At 33.8% G+C, this 18,447-nt stretch overlaps 1 protein-coding gene across 1 annotated transcript; it reads right to left on the bottom strand.

Annotated features, from left to right (window-relative positions):
• Positions 1–615: 615 nt before the first annotated feature.
• Positions 616–18,005, bottom strand: LOC143235884 (glutamate receptor 2-like). The gene is made up of 16 exons (XM_076474116.1): positions 17,678–18,005; positions 16,628–16,780; positions 14,228–14,506; positions 12,739–12,869; positions 10,352–10,483; positions 9,836–9,991; positions 9,186–9,461; positions 8,849–8,989; positions 8,359–8,562; positions 7,287–7,652; positions 6,804–6,936; positions 4,361–4,564; positions 3,532–3,632; positions 2,581–2,719; positions 1,941–2,086; positions 616–1,043 (listed from the first exon to the last, which is right to left on the bottom strand). The coding sequence occupies exons 1-16, from the start codon at positions 17,760–17,762 to the stop codon at positions 972–974; spliced, it is 2,718 nt and encodes a 905-aa protein (XP_076330231.1). The 5' UTR covers positions 17,763–18,005; the 3' UTR covers positions 616–971.
• Between the last annotated feature and the right edge of the window lie 442 nt (positions 18,006–18,447).

The following is an 18,447-nucleotide window of genomic DNA, read 5'->3' as shown; positions in this document are numbered from 1 at the left end:
CTCGTATCTTTAGCGAGCAGAAATGTTAAGGGATTTAAAATCTAGTCGAAAATAAAATTATTTATATTCATTTACAAACTTGGTTTTACTATGTATTTGCAGAAAAAAAAGTAAAGCAATATTGAAAGACTTAAAAAAACTAACGAACCAGGACACTAAACGTCCATTCTTCGTCTTACACTGCTGGTCACACGTCTTTCTTCCCTCCCAATTTAACATTTACCAATTCAAGTATCACGGACTTTTATTAGGTGTCGTTACTTATTTTCATTTTACAAACCATCAAATTGTAAAAAAAAACCTTTACTTCAATTCCTCCTTTCTCACGGTTCTACTTCAAATTTATTCATCATGTAAGCATTACGTACGGTAAGGTTATGGCAGCCATTTTCATAAAACAAACGAAAATGTCTTTCTGCAATAAATACCAAACTAGCACAATTCATAGTTATTAAAACAAGAAATGTAAAAAATAATAATAATTTCAACAAACCTAAAGGTAACTTGTTCAAATATTTAAAAACCCTCAAAGTTTCGTATAAATAAAAAATCCAAAATTATCACAGTCATTAGTATAACACTACTAGTATACTAAGTTGTTAACAGTTTCAGGTGTATCAGCTCAGTTAAAATATTATCATTACTATAACACTACTGAAGGGATCCATTACTCAAGTGGGTGGATCTCCCCCTTTTTGTCATTATGGAAACTTCCCTGTTTCTGTACAAAACAGTCTTTGGAAGCCATGGTAAATGTGTTAACGGTTTCAGATGTATCACTACAGTTAAGATGTCGTCTTTATTATAACACTAACACCACTAATATATTAAGTTGTGAAGAATTCCAGAAGGAAAATCATGTGAGCATGTCAGAAGTTTAATGTGTAGCAATAACGACATTAATTAAGAGTAATTAAAAAGAATGAAAAAGACATTAAGTTTTATTTAATGAGAGCCACAGTTAACAATGTTCAGCTTTCTAGTGTAATACAGTTCTTGCATGGTGAGGATAAACCTTTCACCGGGTGTAATTGTACAGGATTCTAGAAAGAAACAAAAATATGCTTTAAAAACTTGTTGATAATAAAAGTGTTTAATATAACACTGTTTTAAAACAGACAAACAAAGACAACATATTAATCACTGATAATGAATTAAAATATTTATAAACTTAAAAATATTTAAACTGTAAAGTATTTGTTGTTATTTGTTAAATCATGCAGTATTAAATAATTCGTTTTTAAACAAAATTATTCAGTCGTTGCACATGAATTTTGAAGTAATTTCAATCAGTAGAAATGTCTCAAAATGAATAATTTTGATTTGATTTGAATCACATACTACACAGGGGGCTTTCTGTACTGTGCCTACTTCAGATATCAATAAAACATTACAAAGTTTGTCTTTCAATGATCAAACATTACAATTAACTACCTTCTTAAGTTAAATATAACAGATTTAGAAACAGAGTCGAAGATATTATTCTCAAGATGTAACAATACTAGTCTTTAAAATTAATAAAGGTCAAACTAACTCTTGTCTTTTGTTGTAAGGACTGCAAGCAATGTACAGGTTTATTTAAAAAAGGTTTTGCTATTTTGAGGTTGAAGAAAATGTCGAAATTTAATAATGCTGTTTAAAATAATGGTTTTGAACTCAATTTAAAATTATTTAGCAAAAGATACTGTTGACAAAAAATGAAATGAATAACTAATGTTTTTTGTTTGTTGTTAAGAATAAAGCTACACATTAGAGTATATAAGAATTGAATTAGATGGTGTTTTAATAATGGAAGCAATCTCATATATTTAATGTTGTTGTAATTTAGATTATAAACTTAAATGTTTCTCTGTGTTCAAATTATATTGAAGCTTCCAATAAGGGAGAGTCTGTGATATCTTACGTATGTTCAGGGGTCATCTTAAATATCCATAACTTACGTTATTGTTGATTTTCACCATTTTTTTGTAAACAAAGAACCAGCATCCAACCACAACCAGTAGACTAATGCCTATTCCACCAGTCAAACAGTAGAAAACTCCAATCATAGCATCGAGCGAAAGTTGATAACTTTTAGGGTTTGACGCTGTGGAATTAAAAATCATGAGTCAAGTTCAAGAAAAAACATTAAGATCAACATTGAAACCTGTAAGTGGTAAAATAAAGGTCACACAAAACATAAATTTACAATCAAGAGAACATTTTATTTATGAAAAATCATCAATCTACATAAACAAAACTTACAAATCAGTCAAGATCAGTATGTTAGTGTGGAAGTGAGTCGATAAAGCATCAGGGCTTGTAAAACTATTCATTTAAAGGTTTGTTTTTACTTTCTAACTCAACAAAAGCAAACACTTGAACAAAATAAATGATTAATTAAAAATATTATAATTATTAATTTTTGTTAGACATTAAACCCTTACCTTGAAATACATTTATTCAAAAGGAAAAAGGAAAAATAGACAAACATTTGCCCTAGGAAAATCTAAGATAAAACACCCCTTCTGTCTCAATTTACTAAATACAAATAGTTTTACTGCAAACTACTTAAAACAGTTTAATGTGAGTATTACATACTGCCAGTTTCACTGCAAGCTCCCTTGAACCATCGTTGATATAAAACTTCAAAAAATCCTTCTTTCTTTAATTTCAGAATACCAAGACTAAACTTCTTCTCGTATGGTGAGCTTTTCTGCAGACCAAAGCCATAGTTTTGCTGCAAAACAGAAATAACAGTTACTTGTCAAATATAAGTTATTTAAATTTACCATTCTACTTAATGCAGAAAGTAGTATCTCTTTACCTATACTCAATTAGATTTTCCAATAAATATTGTATTCCAGAGGTGCAACCCAGTATCATCTTAGCTGTAAGTCTGAAGGATTATTTTGCTAAAATCCGGGTTTCGATAACAGCACACACAACCCATTGTGTTATATTGCATGCACTTAACATCAAACATCAAAGACCTGCTTTGTCCTCTATATAAATATTATAATTCATAGTTATATATTTAGGCTTAAAATGTAAACTTTTGTTTTGCAAAGCCAATCTTTCTTAATATGTAACAACACGATAAACACTCAGATGAGATAACATTCAAATGTATAATTGTTTGTTTTTTCGATATTTGAATAAACTTACACAATCGCTATTTATGCTGGCTATTCCTAGTTTTCCATTGATAAACTAGATGGAAACCAGATTATCAACAGTACTCACTGAAGACTCTTCAGATATTCTAATCGAATAGTGAAATTTGAGCGCAAACCATGGCCTCTTGGATTGACATTTCTAAACACCAAGCCCAAAAATGAAAGAAATGAAAAAAAAACATGACAGAAAAATAGCAGAGTAATTGAAATATGATAAATAATTTATGAAAACATTGAACGTTCTTCTTACGGGATAGAATAGGAGGAAGAAACTCAGTGTTGTTGAAACGTAGGATGAACCTGTTCTTCTTAAATGCAGACTAATTTCAACCAATTTAGTTATGCAATTAATCTAAGAACGAACGTTTCGTACCGGAGCAAACAATTCCACAGTTTCAGTATTGCAAGGTTCTTGTTCGACTGCGAAGTCCAATACAGGCGAATCGAAAATAAAAGCGAATCTTCCAGACTCACCTAGAAATAGGCCACACGTGCTTTAACATTTGAAGATATATTCGTACTTTAGTCAATGACAATTGTATTAAATAATCCAACAAATAAATATTAAAAAGCAAGACAATAATGTATGTAGTTTGCTTTTTTTATTGATAATATTCTTTGATATTCAGTACACACGACCATCAAATGAAACGATGTATGACATTTCTTCGGATATGTTTTTCATCAAATATGTTTAATCGAATATGAACCGTTTCTGCTATTAATTTCCTCATTTTTAAATAGTTAAAAAAAACAACAAACCCTGAACTAAGTATATACATATGTGTTAAAGATATCAGTTATTTTTTCAGTAAATGTAAAGTTAAAAAGAGAATCTAAGACGTAGAGGCCTTATGTATTCCTTGTTTGGCCATATCCTTCACTGTGAACTGTAGTTTTTACCTATTCACGGTTCATCAACACAACTTGGGTCACCCAAAAGAACTCGAAACCCTCATACAAATTGTCTTTTACTGTGATGCTCAATCGGTTAACATAATTTTAAAATCATTTCAACTGATATGTTTTTATTATTACTTAACTTCTAACCAATATTTAGCAGTTCAGATCATTCAAAATCGTTTAAGGAATACCATAAAATTAATTTTAGAAAACAAGTATTATGTAATAACCACATAAACAGATGGTGTTTACAATTCGTCACTGAACAATGGATCACAGTTGGGACCCGCATTACTTACCAAGTGGTACAGATGAAGTTTCTCTTACTTTGTCGATCCCTTCTGCAGCCGTTCGTACAAAGGTGTTTTTGTTGCGCATGTTTTGGAATGCAATTCTGAAAATCTCTGTGTGATGAGAGGCAAAGAACTCCTGAATTAAGGAGTTTTCAACGGTCCCGTAGTCAATAATGCCTTGAGATACGAGGTCCTCTATAGATCGTATTTCTGTTCCGGAAGAATATCATAATTAAGCCTTTCCTTTGTAATTTATTGATCTTAAAACGGTGCTTCTCTGTCCTATGGTTTCAAGTTCTGGGTCGTGTAATAACCAAAATTATTCCTTGTTCAAGAATGTTGTTACTAACATTTTTCTTGTGGCTACAGTTGTTGGCTGGATAGGAATTTATTCTTATCGTGTGTGTTATATTTGATTATTTGGTAAAAATAATAACAAGTCTAGTCCACTTATTGTACAAATTAACGTATTTCTTTGGTAAAGTTTGCTAAAGGTCACGTATGTGTAACGTCACAGACAACGTTTGAACATAAATTTCTAGACTATTGATACACCTGTGACGGATTTACTATTATATCTGCTTTTGAAAATGTCAAATCTGTATCGTACATTTACCCTGTATTGATGGCACGTGACTTTGATAACCTTTCACGTTAGCTGTTGATGCCAATAATTGTGGTGTTAGTACCATTCTATTACAATCACACGACACGGGTATTCAAAACCCTGTTTGTTATAAGCCTCAAAAGTTTAACTGTCACTAAAATAATGATTCTCCTATGGAAAAAGAAACATTGGCTTTAGTGTTAGCTTTAGAACATTTCAATGTGTGTATCTACATAACATCTGCGTTGATGTACTTTCAAGTGTTTATGTAATTTTATTATCATAAGATTATTTGTATTAATTGTGTTATATACTGTCATGGTTATTGAAGTTTATAATTTTTTGCCAGCGTATTATATTTAATATATTTTTGTCTATACATATTATTAATTCTTTAAGAACGAAGGTGTAAAGGTTTCATCGTTATATATCTCTTTTAATATTGACGTTTGTTTAAGTTAAATTTGTATTTAAAAATGTACACATCTTACACTGTTATATGTGTTTTGCGAAAAATCCCAATCAATCATTAAAGCTGTAGAAGATTCTCAAGTGTAAGAATCAACAGTACATGTGTGTGCGTTAGTTACCATTAGTGTATTGTAAGTATTGCTGTGCAGGCTGAAATTTCTAGAAACTTTCCTCACGTCTATAAATGTAACCAACATGACACACCAACGATAGTTTTATATTCTTGGTTTGTTACAGTAGGTGTGCCATAAACTTCAAACATTACAAACAGTTTGACTTCAGTGGTTTAACATCGAACTTTACTATTTTTTACGAAAACATTATACAATTTCATCGGTAGAAAACGCGATGAAGAACGAAGAGCTAGATAGCTCCCTGTTAAGTGAACTGTACCAATAACAACTAGAAATTAATTCGCTCATCGTAAACCATCGATAACATAATCATATCCAGATCAGAAAGAAGATTCAATATTGCTTGTCAGGTTGTAAAATGTTTATATATAGAACATTATTTGTAACAACCGTTATTGTAAATTATATTATTGTTTATATATTAAAATATATTTGCATTAAGAAAATAAACTGTGTGTATTAATCTTATTGACAAATATCGTAAATTAGATACATAACATTTAACTTCTAAATTTAGACTACACTTTACATCAGTTTTATGCTGTTTGAAATTATAATATATAACATAATAAATTGGGAGGCTCGTGAGTGAGATCTGAATGTAAAACAAAATTCGATCAAATTTAAATTCAAATTATATTTAACATTTATAACTCAGTTTCAGGCTATTTTAACTTGTAACATTTAACGAAAAATTTTCTGTGACAACAGCTAACAAAACCTAACTAGGCTTACCAGTGACAAAACGTTGTATGGTGAAGACAACCGCTAACAAAACCTAACTAGGCTTAACAGTTACAAAACGTTATGTGATGAAGACAACAGCTAACAAAACTTAACTAGACTTACCAGTTACGAAACGTTCTATGGTGAAGACAACAGCTAATGAAACCTAACTAAGCTTATCAGTGACAAAACTTTGTATGGTGAAGACAACCACTAACAAAACCTAACTAGGCTTAACAGTTACAAAACGTTATGTGATGAAGACAACAGCTAACAAAACCTAACTAGGCTTACCAGTGACAAAACGTTGTATGGTGAAGACAACCGCTAACAAAACCTAACTAAGCTTATCAGTGACAAAACGTTGTATGGTGAAGACAACCGCTAACAAAACCTAACTAGGCTTAGCAGTGACAAAACGTTCTACGGTGAAACAACAGCTAACAAATCGTAACTAGGCTTACCAGTGACAACACGTTCTGCAGTGAAGAGAACAGCTAACAACACTTACCAATAACAAGACGTTCTGCAGTGAAGACAGCGGCTAACTTTGCCGTGTAGGCCGAAATTAAAACAACATTGGTGAACCACCAAATTCCAATTACAACACGGGCTGGGAAGTTAATAAATCCTGGGTCAATGGTCTGTTATTGGTAGAAAAAACATAATCAATGCACTTAGGTATCATTTAGTAATTATTATTGAAGACTCTAATCAGTTATAAACGTTTGTGATGATTAATAGGAACCTTTAAATAATCAATTAACTATAATAGATCTATTAATTGCTTGGTTTTACTCTCATACATGAAGCTTCAAGCAAATAAAATGGTATACTTAAAAACTGTCTTATAAAAACATAGTTCAATGATTTGTTTAAACTAAATACAGTTGAATAAGTTACAACAGATATACTGTACAGCTTATAATTGTGATTATTGTTTTATAATTATGTAAGATGAGTCCACTTTATATTCAAACTACCATTCACTTACTTGGTTTACTAACGAAGAAAACCCTATCCACAAGGTCTCACTAAAAGAAATGCCCTGAACTTGGTTTGCTTTGGACACAGGGCAGTGATCTTTATGTTTTGTGGATAGTGCCCTCTTGTGGTAATTTTCAGGAGTAAAGTTCTGACAAAGGCACGTAGCGACTGAGGCTAAAATCATCGAGAAAAGAATCGCCATCCACAAGAGGGCGTCAAAAGGTGAGAGAAAGGCGAAAAGAGGATTTGAAATATGAAAGTTTTTGCGAGGGAGTAAAATTGTTAAACCCAGGTCAAAAAACGGTTTCGTGAAAGATATTACTTTCTCGCGCTCGTGACTGATGGTGAACGGGGCCACAGCAACGTCGGCTCTCTGAAAAAAAAATCGTCATAAAATATCCATTATGTCTTTGTTCGGAATATAAAAACGGGTGAGACGAAACATTAATATACATTTGAAACAATACAAATCTCTTCAAAAATATTTACACTGTGACGTCTGTACCGTAGAGTATATAGGACTTCAATCTTTATGCTTGAGCTTTACCTTTTGTTCAGCTTACACGTAAATATTTTGATGCCTTGATAGCGTATACTGTGGTTGATACTTTACTGATTGAGATAAAGCATCAGTAGAATTACTTATAACATTAAAAGTTTTATAGGGTAATTCTACCCGACAAAAAAGGACATACTAAAAACAAAATTATCGAGTCGTCTTAGTGTATATAATATTTACATTGTTTCTGTTAATCGTTTGTTGTAACTAATTCCTTTGAGAGCTAATTAAAGGTTTCATAACATACGAGGCCAGGTGGTTTAAGACACTCAAATCGTAATCTGAAGGTCAGGAGTTTAAATCGCCGTCACACCAAACATGCCCTTTCAGCCGTAGGGACGTTGTAACGGTACAGTTAGTCCCACTATTCGTTAGTAAAAGAGTTACCCAAGAGTTGGTGGTGAATGGTGATGACTAGCTGCCTTCCCTCTAGTTTTGCACTGCTAAATTAGGGACGACCAGAGCAGATAGCCCCCGTGTAGTTTTGTGCGAAATTCAAAACAAACAAAACATAACTTACGTCATCAATCAACTCCTTTACCAATCCGTTCCATCGTTTTGTAACTGGATGTTTACGGCCATATTGTGTAATCTCGAATACAGAAAACCGGAAGTTCAGCATCTCCTGTAGTTTGATAAGAAGATCCATGCAGTAACCAACATACTTTTGACTTTTTGGATCTTGTGGATCATAATTTGGATTCTTCTTAACGAACGGAGGTTCCTTTTATTTGACGCACAAAAAATACTAACTTAGACATAATATTTCATATAAGTAACTTTAAAACAGCAATTTATAGAAAGGTTTCTAGCAGCCCCCATATTGTAGAAACTTCAACATTGTCCCCAGTCCCCTAAACCTAACTAACTCCACCATTACTTAATAATCGTACAATTAACTAGTAAGTCCACTACTTTCATTCTACACAGAAAACAAAACTCAACAACATCTGTTATTATCTGTTGTACAACAACTAGATCAAACTTTATTATAACAACCAGACCTATACCTGTATTACAACAACTCGAAGAGTTTTGTTCGTCAGGTCATAAACGGAATCATTTGGAATTTCAAAGGAGCGTCCTGAAAAGGTAGGGTCAGAGGTCACTTCCAATGCCTCCTCACCGTTTTCCAAAGTCCATCTTCCAAACTGAAACAGTATCCCAGGTATATACTTGTTATACGAGGAATATACATAAAATGTTTTGATTCTCTGCTGCAATATTTATAATTTGTTGTGATGTTGAATTCAAGTTAATAAGAAAAATACGTTAGGCAATAATTTGTTAGCAGAAATATCCTTCTAAGAGTGTTTCTTTTATTCCTACATTTTTTTAAAGACTTACTTCGGTAAATCCTCCTACTTCAAGATTTACAAGTGTGTATCCAATGTGCGAATAAAAACTGTAGTTGTTGAACTCCAGAGGTCCTTGGAGTCCTTCCACGTTTCTGATTTCAAGAATAGAACGATAAAGTTTTTTCCCATCCTCCCATTGGTTGAGAGAAGCCTTAGAGCATGTGCCCGGCAAGAATGATGGAGCGCTAAAGTTGTGGTAGGCAAGTAAGGAGTGTAGACCATGGGCTACTGCTAGAACAGAGTCGTAAACACAGGCAGCAGCGTGCTATGTAGAGAAAATAGAAAATATAGCAACCTAAATAACCGCTAACAAAACCTAACTAGGCTTATCAGTGACAAAACGTTGTATGGTGAAGACAACAGCTAACAAATCGTAACTAGGCTTACCAGTGACAACACGTTCTGCAGTGAAGAGAACAGCTAACTTTGCTGTGTAGGCCGAAATTAAAACAACATAAACTCATTTAAATCTGGTCTCACATAACAGTTTAACGGCACTTATTTAATTCTAATATATGTACCATCCTACACAACCTAAAGATGACGCTACCATTGAAGTACTGCCCCAGTCTCCGTAACGTTGATTTAAAGACAAAATATTCGAGTGCTGGAAATCTCATTAGAAAAAACAAAAAGTACCAACTCCATGTCGTCCACCATCCGGTCTAGCTTAATTTCCAGTTTGTGCTTCATCTCTTTCAGGCCTGTAATCCTTCTTAATGGCGGCTGAGTGCCAATCACTCCAGTCATGTAATCCGGAACTCTTCCATCATGACCAAAGAGAGCCTTACCTCCCTGAAAATGGATAATTAATTAACAAGTCACAGAAGTTTACTTTCATTTATTATTATGTTGCATATATTAATATTATTTTACCAAGTCGGTATATTTATTTCGTCAACCAATCAAATAGTTTGAGATCTGAGTTTAAATATATTTTACTGAACTAGGTCAATTTTAAAACTCTATCAAAATGATAAATATGTTTAAAATGTAGATTTAATACCAGTGAAACATCTAAATATACAGAATTAACATCACTGGATCATCTTTTAGATACAGAAGATTGAACTTTGAAAACATACGTGTTAAAAATTTACATTTGTCGAAGCTTGTCCTACTGTCTTTAAGTTTTACTAACACTGTAACACTTACCGTGAAAGTTACACCATCAGTAACAAGCCAAGCCCATCCTTTCTTCATCATCCCTTGGTCACGCGCTTGGGTGAAAATTACTTTAGCATACTCAACAAAACAGTGAAGAACAACAACTCGAACATCTTGTTCCTAATAAAATATACCAAAATACGACAACACCAACGTTTGACTGACCTTAGTACCAATATTTAACGAAACAAATTTAGACAGTTGTGTCAAAAACTTACTTTTGAGTTTGTAAAAATATAGTTGTTAAGTAATTATTAAAATAAGTATACGTACTGGAGTGTTGGACTAAGGACTTTCCTACAGTAGGTGTTTGTGGCTTTTTGGCAATATATTCAAAGATAAATGAACAGTACGCACAGGTGGTTATTTTAAAATAATACATTAAAAACGAGTTAAACGTACGTCCAAAAACTATTTATATTATGGAAATCAAAGTTTTATCTTAAATGTTAAGAAGTCTGGTTTAGTTTGAATTTAGCGCAAAGCTACACGAGGGTTATCTGCGCTAGCCGTCCCTAATTTTGCAGTGTAAGACAGGGGAGGCAGCTAGTCATCACCACCCACCGCCAACTCTTGGGCTACTCTTTTGCCAACGAATAGTGGGATTAACCGTAACAATATAACGCCCCCACTGCTGAAATGGCATGTTTGGTGTGACGGGAATTCGAACTCGCAACCCTCAGACTAAGAGGTTAACCGGTTAACCTGGTCATGCTGGGCGTATTATAAAGCTCTTTTCTTCGTGTCAAACATTCAACATTCACTTAGGCCAATTCAATTCACAAGCCGAACTATTTTACTCTGTTCTTCTCTTAAACACTACCAGTGTTTAAGTTATTTATTCCTTTTTTCTCTCTCTCTTTTTTCTTTTTGTCACAACAGTATCTGTGCAATATTCACTTACGCTGCCCCGTTTGTTATAGCAGTTATATCCTGAACTCCAGATACTTGTCTACTTTTTAATATTTAAGCCTACTTCTAAATAATCGTCTGCACAATCAGGTTCAGTTGTTTTATAACATACTTTAGTGAAACAAATTATTTTCCTAGAATGCCAGAAAGCTGTTGTTACAGGTTAAGGATGTGCTCGCCAATTGTCAATTAAAGGTTTTTACTTAAAATTATTTTAGTATAAATATGTATTGGGTTGTTTGTCGTTGGGCTAAGGATTTATCTACAGTAGTTGTCTGTAATTTCCTAGCGATAAGTTCAAAGATAAACGAATAGTAAGCTCTCTACTTGTTTTCAAAAAAATTATATTCGAAATAGTTAAACGTATGTACAACAAATTCCTTATACTATAAGATCATAAGGTACAATTAGGCCTATTCAATTACTTTAGAATTTCAACTGACAAGCTGAACTACCTTTATCTGTTTCTATCGCTCTAGATTTTTTGTGTATAATTCACTCACACTGTCATTGAGTTACTACAGTCATATGTTGCTCTTCTAGTGATCGTCTGGTCCTTTTCTCAAAGTCCACTCACTCTGGTTCAGTTACTAACGAACCACACTTTGACGGAATAAATTAATAATTTTTATTTTATTCTCTACCGTTAGTCTTACTCTTAACATATTAAATATTAGGCCTATCACTTATACCGTGGTTAACTTCACGCCGAACTTTACCTTGTAACATTACTTTATCCTGCTATTATCCTTGTCTTCGTTCGTTTCCCGCTTGTGATATTTATATGTTTACTACTATATCGTCTGCTCGCTATATTCTCAACATCAAAGAGTTATAAACAATTTCCTATAATCGTCAGCTTTTAACTTTCTTGTAATAAAAAATTAAATAATATAAAATATTCATTCACGGATAAACTAAATAATAATAATATCTACACCAAACAGTCTTTTTACATCAGGACGACTGCTAATCTCGCTTTGACATATTACTCGTTAGGCTATTCAATCATTCAACGATTAACTTTCAGTTTTCTAACGTTTCTCTGACCGAAACTCTCTTTCATTCGGCTTCACTTTGGGTTTTGTTCCCGCTCTATTTTTCGTCTGCTTGCCGTCTGCTGTCACTTAGACTTCTAGAACTTTCTATATCCTCGACATAGGTGACTGCACTGGATGTTCTGTGGCCTCGGCTTTAATAACTTACAAATACAACTTCCAACAATAATCTGCTTTTAACTCTCTTATAATAAAAAACTAAACGATAATAAACTATTAACTCACAAAATAAATAAATTAATACTACCTACCCTAAAGGGTCTTTCATTTCTGACACTTGGACAGCTGTCTAAACTAGTTTCATTAATTATTGTTATTAAAATTAGTTAAACCTTCAACAGCCAAATAAAACTGTTTCGTTGTTAAGCGTTAAGATTTACGGAATAGAAACTTGTTCTTAATAACCTTTACAGTTTGTAAACTATTCGTCACATCCAGATTCTCGGGGATATCAGTTCGTAAAAATGTTTCTGCACTGACCACCGCGATGTTTCTCATAGCAGCTATTCGCTGAAGTTCAGTCAGTCCATTAAGGCCTATAACATGCAGGAAAAATGAGTAGAGTTTAAAATCATCATTTCATTTGTACGTCACAGTCAACAAGGTTTTAAAATAAAGGTACAAAACGTTTGTTTTCCTATGAACGAATTAGTAGTTACAATGCACGTATGCAGCAGATTCGGCCAAACCTCCTATTTTTGTGACGTGAAATAAAAACACGTTAATATAATTATAGCGCAGCTGCTTATGGTATTTAACGTTTTTTACATAGTCTATATTCTTCTGACAAAGCATTACATGTTTTATTAATTTCGTACTTAATTTAATTAAACAGTAACAACTCGTTTTTTACCATGTTATCAGTAATCTTTCCTTCAAATTTGATGCAGCACCAGTTTAGAACTTTTTATATTTCTGATACAGACAGGTTATAGCTTTTTACAGGGTAGGTTTGCTAAATCCTGATATATTTAATGAAGAACTTCATCGATGAAAGATAAGATGGCTTTCTGTGCTTCTCCAAATCAGACCCCATATACTAGTTGACTGCTTAAAAGCGGGCTGCAGTGTACCAAATATTTGTACGTTACTCAAAGTCACTGCTACGCTGCCACTAGGTTTACGTTCACATTAACATTTGGCATATGTCCACCACTTGTTGAATAATTACTTGAGGTAATTTTCTCGGGTGTATGCCTCTAAACTCCGTAGTATTAGCATGGTTTTGGATGCTAATTCTGCTTCGTATAATATCCATTGGCTTTTGATTTCACAAATTAGAACCCACCTTTCAAAATTTGTGTAAGGGCCTGTACCAGTACTGTTGATTTTACTGAACATTTAGCAACAGGCCTATATTAGAATTACTGATTTTACCCAACGTTTAGGCACAGACCCACACCATTACTACTGATTTTATTCAACATTTAACAAGAGACCTGTACTACTAGTGCTGCATTTTACTCAACATTTAGTCACAGGCCTGTACCAGTACTACTGATTTTACTCAACAGTTCAGTTTGAATTTATCAATTACTTTGGTGATTGTCGTTATATCACATAAATGTATTAAGCTATTCTTACAGTTCATATACCGATTGGAAAATCTCAGGTATTAATGAAAGAAAAACACTAAGCATACGCCCCCCCTTGTGGCACAACGGTATATCTGTGGACTTAACACGCTAGAAACTGGGTTTAGATACCCGTGGTGGGCAGAGTACAGAAAGCCCATTGTGTGGTTTTGTGTTTAACTTCAAAAGCAAATAAACAGCAATCTAATTTTAGTGAACACGTTTGACAAAAACTCTTTACGTACTTTATATTTATTGACCATTTTTATTTACCATAACTAGTAACCACTGAAATGATAACATTGACCATTTTTACTTACCATAATCAGAACCCTCTGCAATGATGGCAATTGTTCTCCACTTGAATTTAATCATAAGAGTACTGAGGGCCATCATCTGGAAGTTGTCGGGAGGCGTCATTTTGATCAAGGTAGGGTAAGGAGAGTGGCCAGTAGGGTTAAAAGACAAGGTAGGGTCTGTAGCAGTTGGAGCAAATTGTGGTACATGGAGATTTCCTATTAGTGCATGTGTGACTTTAGTGTGTGAGGAGGAGCTTGGGCCGATGATAGCGGCTACATTCTTTTCCAAAAGGTAACAAGCTATCAAAAGGTGAAAAAAGTAAGGTAAACTAGCGTCCCCTATCGGAGGAAAAATATAAAGCATTAATTTTTCAAGAAATAAAATGGAATATCGTATACATTTATCCTCTCTAGTACAATTTAATTTTAGCAGATGTTGGAAGAAACACCCAAACCTTTTATTTTTGAAGAATTAAAATGGAAAATTATATTAATATGCTTTAATTTAAATATAAGCAATTTATGTATCTAAGAAACTAGTAGAAAAGCTCCAATGGCACAGCGGAATATCTGCGGACTTATACCACTATAAACCGGGTCTCGATACCCAAAATGGGCACAGAATATAGACAGCCCTTTGCATATTTATGAATTTAATAACAAACAACAGCAATCCTTGTAGTAAAAAACGCGCTATTGTTGGCAAGTTTTGTTGTTACTGTTTTAAAACACATTATTATGACGCCTTTTACTTGAGCAAATAAATTAAATAAACAATAACATCTTAATGCCAATAACCTTAGTTAGTGTGTAATAATATCTTAATACTTATAACCCTATTTAGTATGTAACAGTAACACTTGAGTACCATTAATCCTAGTTAGTATGCAAAAATAACATATTAGTACCACTAACTCTAGTTAGTAGGTAAAAATAACACGTCAGTACCACTAATCATAGTTAGCATGAAAGTATAAGAGTTCAGTACCATTAGCCCTAGTTAATATGAAGGTATAACACTTCAGTAGTGTTATTTGTACGAGGTCTGTTCAAAAAATACGCGGACTGTTTGAATTGCGCGGCTCCAGTTGGTTCCAGGGGAATCCGCTTGGTGTTGCTAGGTTCGCACAGATCAGCCGATTACGACGCCATTTTCCGATTGCAGATATCTTCATTTATGTATTAGCTACGCGGTTTTAAGTGAAGTGCGATTTTTTCGTTTGGCGGATTTCAGAATGAATGACCTGAAGGAGCAACGACTTGCTGTGAAATTTTGTGTTAAACTTGGAAAATCTGCGACTGAAACTCTTGCTATGCTTAACACGGCTTACGGTTATGTTGCTATGTTATGTTGCTATGAAGCGTACGGCATGTTTCAAGTGGCATGAACGTTTTAAGGATGGTCGACAGTCCATTGAAGATGATGAGCGTCCTGGACGTCCTTCCACGTCAACTGACGACCCACACGTCGACAAAATCAACACCCTGGTACGAGCAAATCAACGTCTGACTGTCAGGGGAGCTTGCTGAAGAGTGTGGGATATCAGTTGGATCTTGTTACGAGATTTTGACCGAAAAATTGAAGATGCACCGCGTTGCTGCGAAATTTGTGCCTCAGAACTCGTGAGTTTTTGGCCAAACACTCGATCACTGTTCTTCCCCACCACCCCTACTCACCTGACCTTGCTCCTTGCGATTTTTTCTTGTTCCCCAAACTAAAAAAGACCCTTGAAAGGAAGAAGATTTGAGACGATTCCCGAGATTAAGGCAAATGCGACGAAGGAGCTGGAGGACATTACAAAAGAAGCGTACCAGGACTGTTTCAACAAGTGGAAACACCGTTGGGATAAGTGTGTGCGTTGGGGAGGAGAGTACTTTGAAGGGGTCCCAAACCTGTAACTTCTAAATAAAGTACATTTTGTTTTATGACGTCAGTCCGCGTATTTTTTGAACAGCCCTCGGATATCTCAACAATTATGCCTATTCTTTACTGAAACCATAGTATTTAAAACCAAAAAAATTATATTCTTTATTGATTTATGTGTACATAGATGTTTCTCTCTATTGAAACGTCAAATGTATCACTTGGGAAAATTCATATTACTAAGAATAACTAAACCCATAGTGAATATAGATATATAAGGATATTACGAGCAGATACTTGGGTTTATAAAATGGGGTTTCTTTCTCTTTTACTCTTTTTGTGAAATGTAAATAATGTTGGAGCTACAGATTGCTGATTGATTAATCCAAAGTAAAAACATCAAATGTTTACGTTATCTTTAAACGAATATTAATTCACTTATATACTATTTGTGATAACTACAGTCTCTAACTTTCAAAATGTTTAACTATATAAAAAGATGTCCCTAGAAAATGTACTGAAAAGTAGCAAAGGTTTTTTTTAAGTTATATTTTTACTCTTTTGTAGAAAGTTGAAATTCGATCCATCCGTTGTATTGCTGAGTAATTCTATATGTGTATTCGGAAGAACTGATGGATCATTATTAATATCTTCTACAGCCAGTTTTGCCGCCAGAAGACGCCAGGTATTGCTTGCTCGGAATATGCTACCTGTGGGATGGATAATGGTATTCTTGTACATAAAAATAAATATATTATTACATGACAATAAAACGTGCAACTACAGAACTAATCTTCGAAATACTTTCAAATTTAAATCAAATACAGAGACACCTAATGGTAAAAGTAAAGTAATTTTTTTCTGAAACATGACATGTTTGTCTTCCATTTAGATTCAATATCATTTCCTAGGCTTAGCATGGCCAGAGCGTTAGGGCTCTCGATTCGCAATCTGAGGATCGCGGGTTCGAATTTCAATCACACCAAACATGTTCATCCTTTCAACCGTGAGAGCATCATTACGTGACAGTCAATCCCACTGTTGGTTGGTAAAAGAGAAGTCCAAGAGTTGATGGTTGGTGGTAATGACTAGTTAGCTGCCTTCCCTCTAGTCTTACATTGCTAAATTAGGGACGGCTAGCACAGATAGCTCTCGTGTAACTTTGCGCGAAATTAAAAAACAAACAAACAAACTATGTTAATTCGTAAAACAAATGTTCACCAGAGTTTAAAGATACATTTTGCTTGTTTACTTTGCAATACATATTCAAAGACAGCCTAAACTCTGTATTTGATTAAAATGTCAACCCAGCATCGAGAAAATGAACTCGGTATCGAATGTACAGTAAGTTAATATGAGCTTAGTAATGCTTTCTGGTACCTTAAACATCATTGTAAAATTTCCACTCCTTATATCAATCATTCTTTAGTCACTGTGTATTTAAAATAACATAAAACGCGTAATAACGTAATTACGTAAAACGCAGGGCTTAAATAAATCAGTCCCATTTCATTTTAATTTTCTTCTGCCATTCACTGTGTGTAAAATAACATAAAACATGTAGACAGAGTTTAAATAAATCTGCCACATCTAACTTTTAGTCTTACCGATTTTAATGGTTAAAGAACTGGCTTTAATCATGAGGTTGATGAAAACAAACCATCCAAAAACAGTTACACATTTCAGAATCATGGCTGTCTCCGACTGTCCACAAGAATAAATTATGACGATACAGTTTCAGCAGGTTTAGAGTGAACCCAATGGAGGTCCTCCTTAATAAAGACTGTTCATAGAAGTTACATTCTATGCAGGTTCTCTCTGTTACTCAGACTATGTGTAAATCCACACTTGTTTTATTGGAGTTAAACTTTCTTCATTGTATGCTGATAGATTTGTATGCTTTAAGAAGAAATAAAACTATGAAAATTCATTAGAGGGAGGGTTAACATCTCTCTCGAACACACCTCTTTTGAAACGAAGAAAGAACAATTGATATATGAAAGGTTTTTGTCTTGTTCTTCGCCTATTTTTATAAAATGTTCTGTTTGTAATCAAGTGTAACGTAACGATCGTGCTCAAGTGAAATGATTAAACTGACGTGTTACTACCGCTGATTAATTGTCAATAAAAACTGAGAAAAGATAAGTTATGTCTGAGAAGCTGACATCATGACAATAGTAGCGATCAATATATTTTTATATCTATTATAACGAGTAGTTCGTGCTATATAGCTGTTAGTATTAACTCAGTAATCCACCATGAGGGTGCGCTACTACGCGGGTATCAGAACTTAGCAACTGATAGACTGTCTTCACGATTTGTTTTGTTTTCTAAACTTCCTTTTAAAGCGAGATAACAAAACAAGTAATAATTGCTT

Source organism: Tachypleus tridentatus, chromosome 2, assembly GCF_004210375.1.
Source record: "Tachypleus tridentatus isolate NWPU-2018 chromosome 2, ASM421037v1, whole genome shotgun sequence".
NCBI classification, from domain to species: domain Eukaryota; kingdom Metazoa; phylum Arthropoda; class Merostomata; order Xiphosura; family Limulidae; genus Tachypleus; species Tachypleus tridentatus.
The sequence above is the reverse complement of the archived record's forward strand: the minus strand, read 5'-3'. Positions and strand labels throughout refer to the sequence as shown.